General features: G+C 42.3%; 1 protein-coding gene across 1 annotated transcript; it reads left to right on the top strand.

Moving 5' to 3' along the window:
• Window positions 1-2,663: 2,663 nt before the first annotated feature.
• On the top strand, window positions 2,664-8,869 carry otud3 (OTU deubiquitinase 3). Its single transcript, XM_029664660.2, has 8 exons — window positions 2,664-2,803; window positions 5,553-5,859; window positions 6,114-6,262; window positions 6,426-6,538; window positions 6,956-7,078; window positions 7,190-7,319; window positions 7,605-7,795; window positions 8,166-8,869. Exons 2-8 carry the CDS (start codon window positions 5,651-5,653, stop codon window positions 8,322-8,324), a joined length of 1,074 nt encoding a protein of 357 aa, XP_029520520.1. The 5' UTR covers window positions 2,664-2,803; window positions 5,553-5,650; the 3' UTR covers window positions 8,325-8,869.
• The last annotated feature ends 9,177 nt before the right edge of the window (window positions 8,870-18,046 follow it).

Genomic DNA, 18,046 nt, shown 5'->3' with positions numbered 1-18,046 from the left:
AGCCAGGAGTAGCCTCTTGGATAGCAGCTAGATAGCTGCGATGATCCGGAGTAAAGGTTCAGAGCTTGCGGTAGGATTCCAGAGATGTGGTAGAGAAAAAGCAGCCCGATATGCTCTGGGTTGATATCGCGCTGTGCAGACTGGCAGGAATTGACCGGGCTGAGGCTGGCAGATTTAATGGTGATGACTGCTAGCAGTGGCTAACTGACTACTAGCTAGTAACAATGAACTGTATAGGCTACACATAGTAAAAGGGGCATCATGTTAACCTTGTTGATCCTTACCTTCTCATATAGGGCTAAGGTAATGAGTAGAGCAGGTATAGTACATCCCTTTACACTTTAAACAAAGCAGATGGCTACTTTATGTACAAGATGTCAATGCATAAACAAATACACAAGAAAATACATTCCTAGCTTGTAAACCAGAACACATCATTTTAGTTTCTAATGCCAATCTCTAATACAACTGGGAAGGTATACACTGGAATGTGTTTGTTATATAGACCGTCTTCTTTCCTTCCAATGCCTGCTGATGCACTTTTTGGTCCTGAGGCTACATCTGTGACAATGTCTGATGGTATTCTCCACAGCAAACACTCTCTGTCCTCCTCAACCCACTCCTCCTCCACAAGACTCTTTCCAACTGCAATCTGTCATAAGGAGGAGAGGACTGGAAATTAGGGCCTGCATTGTGGGGTATCAAAATATAAGACATTTTCACTTTATCCTGAGTCATACACTGTAACACACAAATTTCTGACATTAACATGATTCAGAGCTTGTTCGTTTGATGACTGTTGACCGTCATGTACCAACCAAATTTTCATATCTCAGTTGGTAGATATGCAAAGTTGTTTTATAGCACAGAAAGCTTGATCTGAACTTAACCACAACTTTAATAAGTAGGCCTAGCCTACACAATGACCAAAGATATGTAACTGTTGTAAAGATGATTGCCAAGGGGTTGTCTTTCCCTGTTATTGTGCCCCACTCTATCCCCAATTTCTATACATCAACATTAGCTAAATCATTCTTGCTTAGTGAAAATCAAGTAATTCATATTTATCAACACAGTTGAAGTAGGGGTTTAATTGTTAGCTGAACGTTTTACGAATAGGTAATTTTCAATAAAATTTCACAAAAAGGTGTAGTGTTCGATTTCTCTGTTGTGAAACAAGGAGACCCATAGCTTTTCTAAAACCATTGACAACTGCGTGCTGTTTTCAAGGGATTGTCAAATACATGTTAACTATTTGGTTGTAATATCATCACCTCCTGAAGAGCATAGTCAGACCTACACATTTCTGATTATTCCATGCAAAACAATTGCACACATTTAGCTCTATCATCAGTTATACAACATCAATTGATCATGTAATTTCAGACATGTAGGGTAGCCTCATGATATCTCTTAATATAGGCCACCATTAATTGGATATTTTAGTGATATTTAATACAAGTGAACTATACCTGACAACTATGAGTGGTTTAGGTTAATTTCACATCTTTTGTGGGCTCTGCCTATCAAACAGCAGAAGGGCCATTTACCGTGGTACATAGCCGCGGGAAGTAGGGGTGCTGAGGGTGCTGTAGCACCCCCTGAAAATCATAATTTAAAACATATATTAATATAAAGATATATATTTTCACAAAAGTAGTGCACTGGGCCTTTACTAGTATCAGCGGACCAATATAGACATCTGTGCAGGATTCAGTAGTTGGAACTGTACAAGTTGTGGCCCTGTCCCTTTCTCTGCTATTGTCATTCTAATAGAATCCAGAAAGAACCAAACCCAATCCTCAAAGGTGCAAAGTGATGGACAAAGACACAAAACATCCACATCAAATTAAATAATTTGTTGATCAAATAACATGGAAAATATTACTATAACATCCTTACAAACCACTTAATGTACATTACTGTATTGTACATAGGCTGGTCATCTAGGTTTGGTACCTGTAGACCTGAGTACGTTGAAACATCAAGTGGATTGTGATGATATGTGGCTCAGTTGGTAGAGCATGGTGCTTGCAACACTAGGGTTATAGGTTTGATTCCCATGGGAGACCAGTACTAAAATGTAGGCCTTACTACTGTAAATTGCTCTTGATAAGAGCACCTACTAACATGTAAAATAATTTAATAGACCGTTTCAGTTAACACATAGAAATAAGTTTCAATTGCTAAATATTTAAAGGAAGTGGAAAAAATATCAAGCAAATATTTTTTATTGTATTATCAGATTAACTGTTTAGTACAAATAATTATCAGACTCAAATTACAAATGCTTGTAAATACTCAAATATATTTAGTAAAAAACATTGTTTTAACAGACCAATATAGACATCTTCAGTGCGGGCATTTTCTATTATGCATCATTGATGTTTACTCATCATGAAAAGCATGCAATTATTTGCAGTATAACTCTGATGATACAGCTAAATGTGCGCAATTGTTTTGCATTGAATAATCGGACATTTGTCGTTGCTGATTATGCTCAATAGGTGACGATATTAAAACCAAATAGTTATAACATGTATTTAACAATCCCTAGAAAACGGCAAGTAGTTTGTCAATGGTTTTAGTGGAGCTGGGGGTCTACTTGCAGCCAAATCAAACGTATTGTGACGTTTTATTGAAAACGACCTGTTGATATGATTTGATGCACTCACACTTCCGTACTCGGAGATGGTGGGGCTGAACAGCAATTGTAAACAAGCTCATGAGTCAGATCTTATTTAGGTAAAAATAACGTAGTACAGGACGTTCGTTGAGTATCATCGGGTGTTCTCTGTGGAATGTGAGTAACTTGTTACCTTCGTTGTATTCTGATGGCTTGACATGTATTCACTGTTGTGGTTAACTCGAAATCAGCGAGAACGAGACTGGAGCTAGCCAACTGGCTAACAAACCTATCCAGTAGCATTAGCAGCTAACGTTTGCAAACTAGTTACCTAGCTAAAAAGTCGGCTAACCTAGCTTTCTTGCAGTCATATCCAGCTGACATAACAGTTGCTCGTAAGCGAGCTAGTTGCTGATCAGCGAATGCAATTAGCTATAGCTAGCTACGGTAACGCGTCAACTGGCCAGTCCACTAACGTTAGGCTGAACACATGAAATGTTTAACACCGCTTTTTTTTCTGATAAATAGTTCATTACATCCGCCGTGCAGCCCAGTTTCACAATATTACCATATGTCCCAGCTGCTTGAAGTAATCACGAAAAACAGGCCTTATTTTGTTGCATTTTTCACCCTGCCAGCTTCTATTGGTTATATTGAACACCGAGGCACCAGTTCGCCTCCTGAACTTTCTATTAAATTAATTTGCGATGGCCTCGCGCTAGTGTTCCAGTTTAGCCAACGTTATTTTGCAGGTTTTCAGCCTTGGGTGAATTTAGACTCGTTCTATTGTCCAGCCTACTGACGCAGCCGTAGGCTCGCTCAAGCTTGCCGAAATCAACCCGTCACAGAATTAGGCATTAGAATATAATATATACTAATATAATTAGTAGTTTAATAGGATCTCTATGCCCTGTCAGCTGTTGCTGTTATCCAGGATGCCAGGTCTACCAGCTAGCTAGCATGACCGGTCCTTGATCATGACTCTCAGTTCCATTTCATTACACATACTTTTGGTCATGTAGTGTATGTGGGCACCTGCTCCTCAAACCTCTCATTCCAAAATCATGGGCATTAATATGGAGTTGGTCTCCTTTTGATGCTGTAACAGCCTCCACTCTCCTGGGAAGGCTTTCAAATAGATTTGGAACTTTGCTGAGGGGACTTGCTTCCATCAGCCACAAGAGCATTAGTGGGGTCAGGCACTGATGTTGGGCGATTAGGCCTGGCTCGCAGTTGGTGTTCCAATTCATCCCAAAGGTGTTCGATGGGGTTGAGGTCAGGGCTCTGTGCATGCCAGTAAAGTGTTTCCTCACAGATCGACAAACCTTTTTTGTATGGACCTCGCTTTGTGCACGGGGGGCATTGTCATGCGGAAACAGGAAAGGGCCTTCCCAAAACTGATGCCACAAAGTTGGAAGCACAGAATTGTCTAGAATGTCATTGTATGCCGTAGCGTTAAGATTTCCCTTCATTGAAACTGAGGGGCCTAGCCCGAACCATGAAAAACCACTCCAGACCATTATTCCTCCTCCACCACCAAACTTTACAGTTGGCATAATGCCTTGGGCCAGATTCGTCTGTCAGACTGCCAGATGTTGAACCGTAATTCGTCACTCCAGGGAACGCGTTTCGACTGCTTCAGAGACCAATGTTAGCAAGACTTACACCACTCCAGCCGACGCTTGGCCTTACGCATGGTGATCTTAAGCTTGTGTGCAGCTGCTCGGCCACGGCAACCCATTTCATGAAGCTCCTGACGAACAGTTCTTGTGCTGACGTTGCTTCCAGAGGCAGTTCTGTGAGCTTGTGTGGCTTACCACTTCGCAGCTGAGCCATTGTTGCTCCTAGATGTTTCCACTTCACAATAACAGCACTTACAGTTGACCTGAGCAGCTCTAGGAGGGGAGAAATTTGACGTACTGACTTGTTGGAAACGTGGCATCCTATGATGGTGCAACTTTGAAAGTCACTCAGCTCTTCAGTAAGGCCATTCTACTGTCAATGTTTGTCTATGGAGATTGCATGGCTGTGTGCTCGATTTTGATACACCTGTGAGCAACGGGTGTGTCTGAAATAGTTGAATATGCTAATTCCAAGGGGTGTCCACATACTTTTGTATACATAGTGTAAGTCATTGGATGAAGGCGTCTTCTCTATGGAGTAGTTTTGTTAACCGCCCAACGCATCGTTTGCGTTATTGTTTTGGAAGCATAAGGATCTTATCTTTCATATCAGCGAGAAATAATAATACAAGGAAAGGTTAAATAGATAACCCTAAGCCCTGTAAAAGGTGTAACTCAGTGTTCCCACATGACCATATCTCCATGTTACAGCGCTTGTTTAATGAAAAAAGACGTGCTAATTAGCTATCTAGTGTGCTCCAAACACTTGTTTCTAAGCATAACTCGGGAAGTTTATCAGAAGTGTAGTTTTGTGGATTGAGGCACCCATAGATGTATGGATCTGTGCAGAACTGCTACAGTAAGTATATATATATTAATTTTAAGGATAGTTTCTCACTTATGAAAGATAAAGGCCATATGTTTCGAAAGCTATATCACAAGCGATGATTATTGACGTTTCTGAACAATAAAAAAACAGCTTTGGGATTGTAGTTCACATGAGCCAGTCGTGGGCGAAGCAGAAGGCTGAAAACCGTTAGGAGAAGGCAGAATGCTGCCTACAGTTTGAGAGCTAGACAGCTACATCATAATTAGCTAACCCATTTGGAATTGCAATTGCCTTCTGTGCCACGTATCAACTGACTGTAACTAGCTAATATGAACCATCTTTTTGTAGCTGGCTACTATCCCAGTTAGTGTATGTGAAATGTGGAAGTAACTGAGTTGTTACACGTTGTAGCTCATTTTCTAAGTTGCATTCAAACTCTCATCTCTATTCTTTCCCTCCTCTTTCTGAAATACAGGATTCCACCTGTGTGGAAGTAACCCAACTGCATGTGCCAGTGAATGACTGAGAGATCTACTGCATCTGTAAAGATCTGTATCTGTAGGCCCGGCAGCCATGTCTCGGAAGCAGACAGGAAAGCCAGTGCGTGGTGGAAACAGGAAGTGTGACGTGGAGCGGAAGCGGGATGAGCGGTCCGCGCGCAGGGCAATCGCAAAGGACCGTAAGAACCGGCCCCAGGACAGGGATGATGGAGAGGAGTTCGTCAGCTTCTCCAACCAGCTCCATGCGCTGGGGCTCAAACTGAGAGAGGTGCCTGGAGATGGGTAAGATTCAGAGAGAGAAGGACCACGTTCCAGGCTGACTACATTGCAGACACTTGCCAGACCTCACAACGCAATAGGTATTTAACATATCAGCTAACCACATATCATATGATATAGCATTCTGATGCCAGACTGTAATTGATGATGTGGCATGTAATCATTGGTTGATGCAATGCAAAGTCTGAAATGTAGTCAGCCTGGAATGCCACCAAAGTGCTGTTATAACATTGACTAATACTGTGTCCGTCCTGTAGTAATTGCCTGTTCCGGGCTCTGGGTGACCAGTTGGAGGGGCACTCTCGGGGACACCTGCGCCTGCGCCAGGAGACTGTGCAGTACATGATGTCACACCGGCAGGACTTTGAGCCCTTTGTGGAGGATGATGTGCCCTTCGCACAGCATTGTAAGGAAATGGCCCAATATGATAGAAACCAAATACTATTTGCATGTGAAAATGTTGTTGGCTGCCCAAGTTTCTGATAGCATGCAAGTCAACCTAAATATTGTCTTTAAAGGTCTTGTCACTAATGTTTCTCTCTGTTGTTATGTTGTTCTCTTCCTCTCAGTGTCAAACCTCTCCCAGCCTGGCACTTTTGCTGGCAATGATGCCATTGTGGCGTTCGCCCGCAGCCAACAGCTTAAAGTGGTCATTCATCAGCTCAACACCCCACTGTGGGAGGTAGTAACCTCAATGACACCCTATTGCCCATATAGTTTACTACTTTTGGCTAGAGATATTAAGCTGTATAAAGGGTATAGCAATGCACAATTGGGTAAGCACTTTATTTGACTTTGTTTGTTTTTAAAGGATATCCCAATCTCATTAAGTAGGCCTATTTTTTTAGTTTATTATAATGTTTTTCTGAAAGAACAATAGGAAAGTAAATAAGGGCGTAGTACAAAATTGAAGGGTATATATGAAAAAGTCAGCGAGGAGAGGCATGAATCCCCTGTTGCGAGGTGGTATATATGGTCCTACCACGAGACAACATTCTGGCACACTACTGTTTTTTAAACTGAAGTCCTCTTCTAATGAAACAGAATGTACGAAATACCCCTATTGATAGTTCCTACTCATTATGTTTCCTCCATTCAGATTAATGGCTCTGAGAAGCTGGTTGGCCGAGAGTTACACATTGCCTATCGCTATGGAGACCATTACGACAGTGTAAGACCATTCGGTGACAACTCTGAGAGCCCTGCTCAGCTGCGTATAGAGGTACGAAAACGACCCTTTCAGCTAAAACGCACTACCAAATATTTTGACCTTTGGATTAGTCCTATTCTCACAATATCCTTTACCCCCCCCACCCCACTCTTGTCTCTTCAGAATCTACATAATTCGAGTGGGCAGCGTGAGTTTGGTGACAGCCAGACAGACAGACGGAAAGCCCCCTCGCCCACCTCCTCAGAGGAGGACCATGTGATCCTAAATTCCCTGAAGAACATGGGCCCGAACTGTGAGTGTCTTCTCCCCCAGTGCATTCTGATTATCAGTGTCTTCTAGCTGTTTGGGGTCATTTTCTAACCCCAACTCCCTATCAAACTTTAATTTGTCTGCAGTCTTAGCCTACCTCTTATAATAAACATTGCTAATAAATACAACTGATGTTTATTGGCTGTTTTGGGGATTTCCATCTTTTAGAGGGAGCTACCAACCAAAAACCTCTTGATAATGATCAACAGGAGCATCTGATATATTCACTGCAACTGACCCCATGTGTGCTGTGTGCTATGTCTCTCAGGTGAAGAGGAGAATCTGTTTCAGCTGAGTGTCGCCACAATCAACGCTGGGTGGCTGTTGGATTCTGAGCTATCAGCCCAAGTGTGTCACGGCCAGTGTGCCTCGGGATCATGCTCTGCGTGTAGAGAGGCAGCGACAGAATGCAGTGATGACAAACTTCCACCTGATGGAGGCAACCTACACAAATCAAAGGTAAGATGTTCAAATTCTAATTTAAAAAAAATATATATTATTTTGTCATTTAACACATTCTATTCAGACAGTAAGGAATTTAGATGAGGAGACAGGCAAATTGGAGAAACAGTGGGAAAGGTGAACACATGGATTGAACCCTGGTCTCATGTGGGGAGTTGTAATAGTATATGTGACGTGCCGGAGAGTGTTTTCGCTATACGACGGCTCAGCACTCAAATCCCACTTCTGTATCAGTATTCTGAGTCTGTGCGACTATTTCAATTCAAGTTTCAGATTAAATAGACCTGCATTTCTCAATTTAATTCAGAACGGACATGAAGTCTCCCCCTTTTCATCTTGACCCCCTGATTTTCTACCCCTCTCTCAGGCTTCAAACAAGCAGAGGAAAGAGCAGCAGCACTTGGTGAAGAAAAAGCGACAAGAGGAAAGGCATCGACAGAAGGTTCTTCAGAGCAAAGGAACACCTGACCAGAACCTCTCGGAGCCGGTCACTCTAGTGCCAGCTCTAAATACACTTAGTATATAGACAGAGCATAGCCAAATAAAGCAGCGGTTGACAATGTTTTGCACACAGAATCAATCTCAATCACATTGGATGACTTTCATATACCCTTTAGTTTCTTTGCAAATGTATAGTGCCTGCGATAGGGTGTGTGTGAATGTGTTCAGGGTTGTGGTTGACTATGAGGATATTGGTGTACATAGTTTCCTCTGTAGAGTCAATACAGTGTGTCTCTTTCTATGCTGGTGAATGAGGGATGATGTTGACATTGACCATGCAGTACATCTTGGCCTCTGAGTTTGTTTTGTGTTGAATTTCTCTGATTACCGCCAAAGAAGAAAGGGAAGAGAGAAACATCATTGTAAACAGAATTAAATGTTTTGTGAACAATACTGAAAAAGTTTAGGTGACTTGTAATGAATTTATATTTTATCTGGTTAATGGCAGTTCCAGTATTATTGATCAGGTTTAAAGAAATGCTTCATTTGGGAGATTTGCTTATGAATGATTGTGAAGCACTCTGTCTTGTATGACATGTAATGTGGCAATAAATGAACATCTTTACAGTATTTGATTTCATTAATATTTTGAAATATCTCATCTTAAATGTATATATTTTTTAACTTTTTGATTAAGTACAGTATGTCAACGACTGAATCAATAGATATCTTCAATAGCTGATACAAGATAGAATATTACATTCTGGTAGGCTGCACTGTTATTTTCTGTGATAATTTGGGCAATATTTTGGCCAATGATCTTCTCAAATTACAAGTATGTTTTATAAAACTGATTTATTATTTTACCATGGATAATGTAGATTGGAGCAGTATCAATGTTCAGGATGTTGACTGACTCCTCCCCTTTACTGTGTCACAATAAGGGTGCATATATGACATCAGTGGTCCAGGCTGCAAGCATAGAACAGTTTCACTCATAAAATCATTATGACTCAAGGTTAATACACTCTCCAATAATGTTCTGAATCTGCAAGGTGGTGAGTACCTCTTAATGAGAACTGTATTGATTTTAATTTGTAGCATTGGTGATGTGGTTCTGAGACATGTATGAGAAGCATAATGGTATTAAACAATTTAGGTTCAGGTGAATATAGGAAGCTAGAGGTCAAGCAACATTTTTAAAAGCTATAGGGATACTGCATTTTGATTGCCAAGGCAGCAGCTACTCATCCTGGGGTCTGGTAAAGGCAGTTAAACAATTTTAAAAACATTACAATACATTCATTACAGAATTCACAACGTAAGTGTGTGCCCTCAGGTCTATACTCCACTACAACATATCTACAAAACAAAATCCATGTGTACGTGTGTGTATACTGCATATGTTGCGTGACTGCATGTGTCTGTGCCTATGTTTGTGTTGCTTCACAGTCCTCACTCTTCCATAAGGTGTATATTTCTCTGTTTTTAAAATCTGATTATACTGCTTGCATCAGTTACCTGATGTGGAATAGAGTTCCATGTAGTCATGGCGGTATGTAGTACTGTGCACCTGCCATAGTCTGTTCTGGACTTGGGGACTGTGAAGGGGCCTCTGGTGGCATGTCTTGTGGGGTATGCATGGGTGTCTGAGCTGTGTGCTAGTTGCTTAAACAGACAGCTTGGTGCTTTCAACATGTCAATACCTCTCATAAATACAAGTAGGGATGAAGTCAATCTCTCCTCTACTTTGAGCCAGGAGAGATTGACATGCATATTATTAATGTTTGCTCTCTGTGTACCTCCAAGTGCCAGCCGTGCTGCCCCGTTCGGAGCCAATTGCAATGTCCCTAAGTCCCTCTTTGTGGCACCTGACCACACAACTGAACAGTAGTCCACGTGCGACAAAATTAGAGCCTGTAGGACCTGCCTTGTTGATAGCGCTGTTAAGAAGGTAGAGGAGTGCTTTATTAAGGACATACTTCTCCCCATCTTAGCTCCTGTTGTATCCATATTTTTTGACCATGACAGTTTACAGTCCAGGGTTACTCCAAGCAGTTTAGTCACCTCAACTTGCTCAATTGCCACATTAGTAGCTTCTTTGTCATCTAGGCTTTCTGTAATCATATCCCTGTCCAAGCTAGTGACATCTAGGCCAACTAGAACAATGAGACAGATATTTCACTGGACATATAAATGTGAAGTATCCAGTTGGCATTTCCATTCAATGCCAAATATGGTGATGAAAGGAAGCCCAGTGGGAGAAGATGGATTTTGGTCGACATTCTTCAAATTTTCTCATCTATGAAATATTTCACCTCCATACGGTTTTCTGTTTCCAAAACTATCATCTGTAACAACAGAGTGGACAGGGTTTTGTAGACTTTAACCTTTGCCAAAGTTTTAAAAAATGGCATTGTTTAGAAGGAGTGCAAATTTAGTTATTGCACAAGCGCACCTCACAGAGTAGACTTTTCCTAACGGAAATATGCAAATAAATGCTAGAACGCGCCAATAGTATTTCACTAACTCATGCTTGGCTCTGCCCACGTCCTTGCTTGTTCTGTCAACTATTATTAATTTGCTCCCATTGGAAACGACAGACTCTGGTCTATCTTGGGTTAGTTATAAAAATCTTTGCATGCAACGAACTACGACTGAAGTAGCTAGTCCATTTTCTTTAAAAGCACAATTGCGAAAGTTTGCAGACAAAACCAATATCAGATTTTTCTACAGCCTCCCCGAAAACGTAATAATCTTTAGAATTTTATGTGGAGATTTTTTGAAGCACGTCTTTGGGTGAGTCTGGCCACTACCACTATGTGGCTAATGCAAGCACCTAAGCCTGCCAAAGAAATATCAGGAATGGAACTCCGACCAAACAAAAACTGTCTGGATGATGCTTCAACACTAAAAGTAAGTTGGCTGGATGTCCTTTTGGTGGTGGACCATTCTTGATACACATGGGAAACTGTTGAGCGTGAAAAACCCAGCAGCGTTGCAGTTCTTGACATACTCAAACCAGTCCGCCTGGCACCGACTACCATACTGTGTCCAAAAGCACTTAAATATGTTGGCTTGCCCATGGCACACATACACAATCCACATCTCAATTCTCTCAAGGGGGGATTTGTACTTCAAAATAGTTTTGTTGAAGTAACTTAAAAAGTTGGGATGAGACAGATTACATTTTTTTGTTGAGCAAAACTAGTTGCATCTGTTTAAAAAAAACAATGACATAAACTGGTTTCTGTGAGAATTACAGGAGTGGGGCATTTAACCCCAAGCCACACAGTGAATTGTTAATTTTAAGAAAAAACTGTTTCTGTTTTTTAGTAGAAACATCACCATGTGAAGATATTTGTAAGTAAGTATATATGTACAGTATATATTATAGGTACATGTTTTGTATTAGTTGTATTAGTAATTGTAGCAGTAGTTTTTATTAGCTGTAGGCCTATTAGTAGTTGTACAAAAATTACTTTATTATGCTCTTAATGTATGCTTTTTTTAATATATAATTTAATTGTTACTATTATAAGATAGTAGTTGCCATTATTTTTGTTACTGAGTATTATTTTATTTTTACACTCTTGAAAATGAAATGGTGCATCTCAAGAGATTTTATCCTGCAAAATGTCAAATAAATAAATATTAATAAAGAATTTTAATATTTATTTCACAATTAAATGTGTTCTATATAATCAACGAAAGGCAGTTTAGTCAGTTTCTCATTAATGATCATGACTGACCTTTTTAAAAAGGTAGCTACAGTGGCTTGCGAAAGTATTCACCCCCTTTGGCATTTTTCCTATTTTGTTGCCTTACAACTTGGAATTTAAAAAAAAACATTTGTGCACGCATAACTATTCACCCCCCCAAGTCAATACTTTGTAGAGCCACCTTTTGCGGCAATTACAGCTGCAAGTCTCTTGGGGTATGTCTCTATAAGCTTGGCACATCTAGCCACTGGGATTTTTGCCCATTCTTCTAGACAAAACTGCTCCAGCTCCTTCAAATTGGATGGGTTCCACTGGTGTACAGCAATCTTTAAGTCATACCACAGATTCTCAATAGGATTGAGGTCTGGGCTTTGACTAGGCCATTTCAAGACATTTAAATGTTTCCCCTTAAACCACTCAAGTGTTGCTTTAGCAGTATGCTTAAGGTCATTGTCCTGCTGGAAGGTGAACCTCCGTCCCAGTCTCAAATCTCTGGAAGACTGAAACAGGTTTCCCTCAAGAATTTCCCTGTATTTAGCGCCATCCATCATTCCTTAAATTCTGACCAGTTTCCCAGTCCCTGCCGATGAAAAACATCCCCACAGCATGATGCTGCCACCACCATACTTCACTGTAGATCATCAATTTTATTTTCCATGTTGCATGTTAGCAAGTAGAATTGATGGCAGTGGGAGTTTACTCCCTCGCCTACGGATTCTCAAAAGGAAGCCTGATATGCATCCTCTTTTCATCTGCCTTTTATTCACACAAATGACGGGGATCTGGGCCTGTTCCCAGGAAAGCAGTATATTTTTCTCGTCGGACTCGTTAAAGGAAAAAGCTTCTTCCAGTTCGTGGTGAGTAATCCCAGTTCTGATGTCCAGAAGTTATTTTCGGTCATAAGAGACGGTAGCAGCAACATTATGTGCAAAATAAGTTACAAACAATGCAAAGAAACAAACAAAATAGCACAATTGATTACGGGCATGTAAAACGTCAACCAACCTCTTCGGCACAATCTTACAGGTGACTAGCTCATGAAGCTGGTTCAGAGAATGCCAAGAGTGTGCAAAGCTGTCATCAAGGAAAAGGGTGGCTATTTTAAGAATCTCAAATATAAAATATATTTAGATTTGCTTAACACTTTTTTGGTTACTACATGATTCCATATGTGTTATTTAATAGTTTTGATGTCTTCACTATTAATCTATAATGTAGAAAATAAGAAAAATAAAGAAAAACCCTTGAATGAGTAGGTATTCTAAAACCTTTGACCGGTAGTGTATATTAGAAAATATTTGTCAATTCACCTCTGGAATTTTGAAATGTGCTTTCTGAATTCTACCAGAAGCTGACAGAGCTCAGCCAGAAGATGGAGACAGCCATGTTCAAGATTCTCCAACATGGAATAGCAGCAAGGTGTCACACCCTGATCTTTTTTCACCTGTCTTTGTGAATGTCTCCACCCTCCTCCAGGTGTCGCCCATTATCCCCTGTGTATTTATAGCATTCTTTCCCCTTGCTCCTGTCCTGTCTATAGTGCCTGTTTTCTAGTTCTTGTTTTTTTAGTTTAGACCTTTCTGCCTGTCCTGATCCTGTCTGCTGGCCTGTACCTTTGCCCCGCTACTCTGGATTACTGACCTCTGCCTGACCTGACTCTGAGCCTGCCTGCCGTCCTTACCTTTGACTGCCCGTGTTCGATTTAATAAACTTTTGTTATTTCGACATTGTCTTCACCTGGGTCTTACCTTCAAATGTGTTAGTACAAACTAGCCATGACTGACCCAGCAAACCCGGGAGGGGGATGAGTGACCACCTTCAACACGGCCAGCGACCACTACGAGTATTTGGTCATGCCATTTGGCCTCATCAACGCCCCTGTTGTGTTACAGGCTCTGGTAAATGATGTTCTCCGCGACATGTTGAACTGGTTCATCTTTGTCTACATTGATGACATCCTCATCTTCGCCCGATCCCCCCAAGAACATGTGCTCCTAGTCCGACAGGTTCTTCAACAACTCCTGGAGAACCATCTGTTTGTTAAGGCAGAGAAGTGCGAGTTCCATCACTCCACCATCCCCTTTCAGGGGTGCATCATCTGGAGTGTCCAGATGGATCACAGGGAGGGGAGAGTGGTGGTGGACTGGCCCCAGCCTTCGTCCAGGGTGCAGCTGCAACGATTCCTGGGGTTTGCCAACTTCTATCGCCGCTTTATCCAGGGTTACAGCACCCTGGCTTCCCCCTTGTCAGCACTCCCCTCTCCCAAGGTTCTGTTCACGTGGTCCTCTGCTGCTGAGCGGGCCTAAAACATTGCTTCACCACTGCTCCCATCCTGGTTCAACCTTCCCGTCAGTTCGTGGTAGAGGCCAATGCGTCTGATGTAGGAGTGGGGGCAGTCCTGTCCCTTGTGAAACTGAGGAACTGAGGAGGAAGGGAAAGGAGAACCTAAAGGATAGTGAGAAAAAAGAGAAGAAGGAGAGGGAGAAAACCTCTGAGTGATAATGAGGGTGATGAGGAGAGACTGGTGTTAAACAACAAAGACAATTCATAGAACAGGAGTTAAAGAACAAACAGCAGATCCTCAAGAAATTGCAGCAGAAGGCAAAAGCAGGGAAGAAAGGGCAAAAAGACAGAACAGGTGATAATGGGAAAGGAGGAGAAAAGGTGTTGGGAGAAACAGAATGAGGGATAAAGAGAGGGAGAAAATATAAGATAAGGATAGTGTGGGAAAAGGAGGAGGAAAAGAAGCAAGTGCAGTATGAGGCAAAAAAGAGAGCTGAGGAGAAAAAAACAATTGAATGAGAAGAAGGAAGAGGCAGAAGAAAATAAGGAAGCAACAATTAAAAGAAAAAAAGCAGGAGGCGTAAATGGCAAAGAGGGAGAAGAGAAAATTAGAATATTGTGAGGGCCATGAAATAAGACTCATCCTTTGAAAACCTCAATTTCCAACCAATCTCTTTCCCTCGCCAATCAGCAAAGGCGGGGCATACATCTGATTCATGTTCATCCTAATTTCTGCAATCCCTTTTGTTATCAACCCTTCCTTAATGAATTCCTCCAATCAGCATCCTGATCCTCAATAAATAGTCAAAGGCATTCAGTCCCTGTGTCTTAACTGATGTACAACTCCCAATTTATTGAATATGAAGAAACCTAGAACCTTGAACGCATCTAAAAATGTAGATCTAAAACACATCAGTACAACTTCCACAGGGAGGCAGCAGAGACCAGCAGTAAACCGAGCCAGATACTGTGAACAGATCTACACACAGTACAGTATGAACATGGTCAAAGAAATTTGGTAGAATCATTTATATTTCCTCTGCAGACCTACAGTGGGTATCATAAGTATTCATCCCCTTTAGATGTTTTAAATGTTGTTGTGTTACAAAGTGGGATTGAAATAGATGTAATGGTGATCTACAGATACTCTGACCTCTTTCTCCCCTCTCTCTCCAGATGAAATCTCGCGTCTTGTGACGGCCGGCCGCCCAACAACCTGCCCGCTTGACCCTATCCCCTCCTCTCTTCTCCAGACCATTTCCGGAGACCTTCTCCCTTACCTCACCTCGCTCATCAACTCATCCCTGACCGCTGGCTACGTCCCTTCCGTCTTCAAGAGAGCGAGAGTTGCACCCCTTCTGAAAAAACCTACACTCGATCCCTCCGATGTCAACAACTACAGACCAGTATCCCTTCTTTCTTTTCTCTCCAAAACCCTTGAACGTGCCGTCCTTGGCCAGCTCTCCCGCTATCTCTCTCAGAATGACCTTCTTGATCCAAATCAGTCAGGTTTCAAGACTAGTCATTCAACTGAGACTGCTCTTCTCTGTATCACGGAGGCGCTCCGCACTGCTAAAGCTAACTCTCTCTCCTCTGCTCTCATCCTTCTAGACCTATCGGCCGCCTTCGATACTGTGAACCATCAGATCCTCCTCTCCACCCTCTCCGAGTTGGGCATCTCCGGCGCGGCCCACGCTTGATTGCGTCCTACCTGACAGGTCGCTCCTACCAGGTGGCGTGGCGAGAATCTGTCTCCTCACCACATGCTCTCACCACTGGTGTCCCCAGGGCTCTGTTCTAGGCCCTCTCCTATTCTCGCTATACACCAAGTCACTTGGCTCTGTCATAACCTCACATGGTCTCTCCTATCATTGCTATGCAGACGACACACAATTAATCTTCTCCTTTCCCCTTCTGATGACCAGGTGGCGAATCGCATCTCTGCATGTCTGGCAGACATATCAGTGTGGATGACGGATCACCACCTCAAGCTGAACCTCGGCAAGACGGAGCTGCTCTTCCTCCCGGGGAAGGACTGCCCGTTCCATGATCTCGCCATCACGGTTGACAACTCCACTGTGTCCTCCTCCCAGAGCGCTAAGAACCTTGGCGTGATCCTGGACAACACCCTGTCGTTCTCAACTAACATCAAGGCGGTGGCCCGTTCCTGTAGGTTCATGCTCTACAACATCCGCAGAGTACGACCCTGCCTCACACAGGAAGCGGCGCAGGTCCTAATCCAGGCACTTGTCATCTCCCGTCTGGATTACTGCAACTCGCTGTTGGCTGGGCTCCCTGCCTGTGCCATTAAACCCCTACAACTCATCCAGAACGCCGCAGCCCGTCTGGTGTTCAACCTTCCCAAGTTCTCTCACGTCACCCCGCTCCTCCGCTCTCTCCACTGGCTTCCAGTTGAAGCTCGCATCCGCTACAAGACCATGGTGCTTGCCTACGGAGCTGTGAGGGGAACGGCACCTCAGTACCTCCAGGCTCTGATCAGGCCCTACACCCAAACAAGGGCACTGCGTTCATCCACCTCTGGCCTGCTCGCCTCCCTACCACTGAGGAAGTACAGTTCCCGCTCAGTCCAGTCAAAACTGTTCGCTGCTCTGGCCCCCCAATGGTGGAACAAACTCCCTCACGACGCCAGGACAGCGGAGTCAATCACCACCTTCCGGAGACACCTGAAACCCCACCTCTTTAAGGAATACCTAGGATAGGATAAAGTAATCCTTCTCACCCCCCTTAAAAGATTTAGATGCACTATTGTAAAGTGGCTGCTCCACTGGATGTCATAAGGTGAATGCACCCATTTGTAAGTCGCTCTGGATAAGAGCGTCTGCTAAATGACTTAAATGTAAATGTAAATGTAATGTCAAAGTGAAAATCCCTGTACCCCACACATACAAAAAATCCCTCAGTTGAGCAGTGAATTTCAAACACAGATTCAACCACAAAGACCAGAGAGGTTTTCCAATGCCTCACAAAGAAGGGCACCTATTGGTAGACGGGTAAAACAAAAGCAGATATTGAATATCCCTTTGAGCATGGTGAAGTTATTAATGACACTTTGGATGCTGTATGAATACACCCAGTCACTACAAAGATATCATAGCTGCTGGAAGTAGGGGTGCTGCATCACACCCTGATAAATAAATACATTTTAAAAAATCACACAAATATTTAACTAGGCCTTTATTGACCCTGTATGAGCAAACAAAAATACTCCTTGGTACACCCGGTTGGTTTTACTTTTTCGATAGAATTTAAAGCAGAACTCAATCTGAATAGGGGATATATCTTTGACAAGAGGCAGGTTGACGTGCTGCGTCATTACGTTGAATACACAATAACGTTCCTCAAATTATGACAGAGAAAATGGGTTGTGCCATTTAGAGGGAAAATGCGTGCATTATAGCTTTGAGTCACTTTTCAAAAATGGCTCAAAGTTCCAAATACATTTTTAAAAAGTAGCTGAATTTCGTCAGAATAGTCTGAAAAGATGCTTACAGCTAGCAACAGAATTGCTAGGCGTTTCATTGGGCTATACTTGGCTATAAGATAGAGTGGTAACAATAGTTGAATTGTAAAAAGTTGTGGTTGTTTCCCGGGTATTGATTTTTGGTTAGGTAACACCAGTGAATTCGAACAAGAAGTTAACGTATTCTAAACACTATCTGTTTTCATTACGGGGAACAATGAAAGGTCTACAATAGGGTATAGCTGGCTGGGAGTGTTTTATTTTAAAGGGACAGTGCACGTTTATCACAGTTGTTTGAGCGTAATGGCAGAGTATAAAGTA

Source organism: Oncorhynchus nerka, linkage group LG7, assembly GCF_034236695.1.
Source record: "Oncorhynchus nerka isolate Pitt River linkage group LG7, Oner_Uvic_2.0, whole genome shotgun sequence".
In the NCBI taxonomy this organism is placed as follows: Eukaryota; Metazoa; Chordata; class Actinopteri; order Salmoniformes; family Salmonidae; genus Oncorhynchus; species Oncorhynchus nerka.
This window is presented reverse-complemented; position numbering and strand designations above follow the sequence as displayed.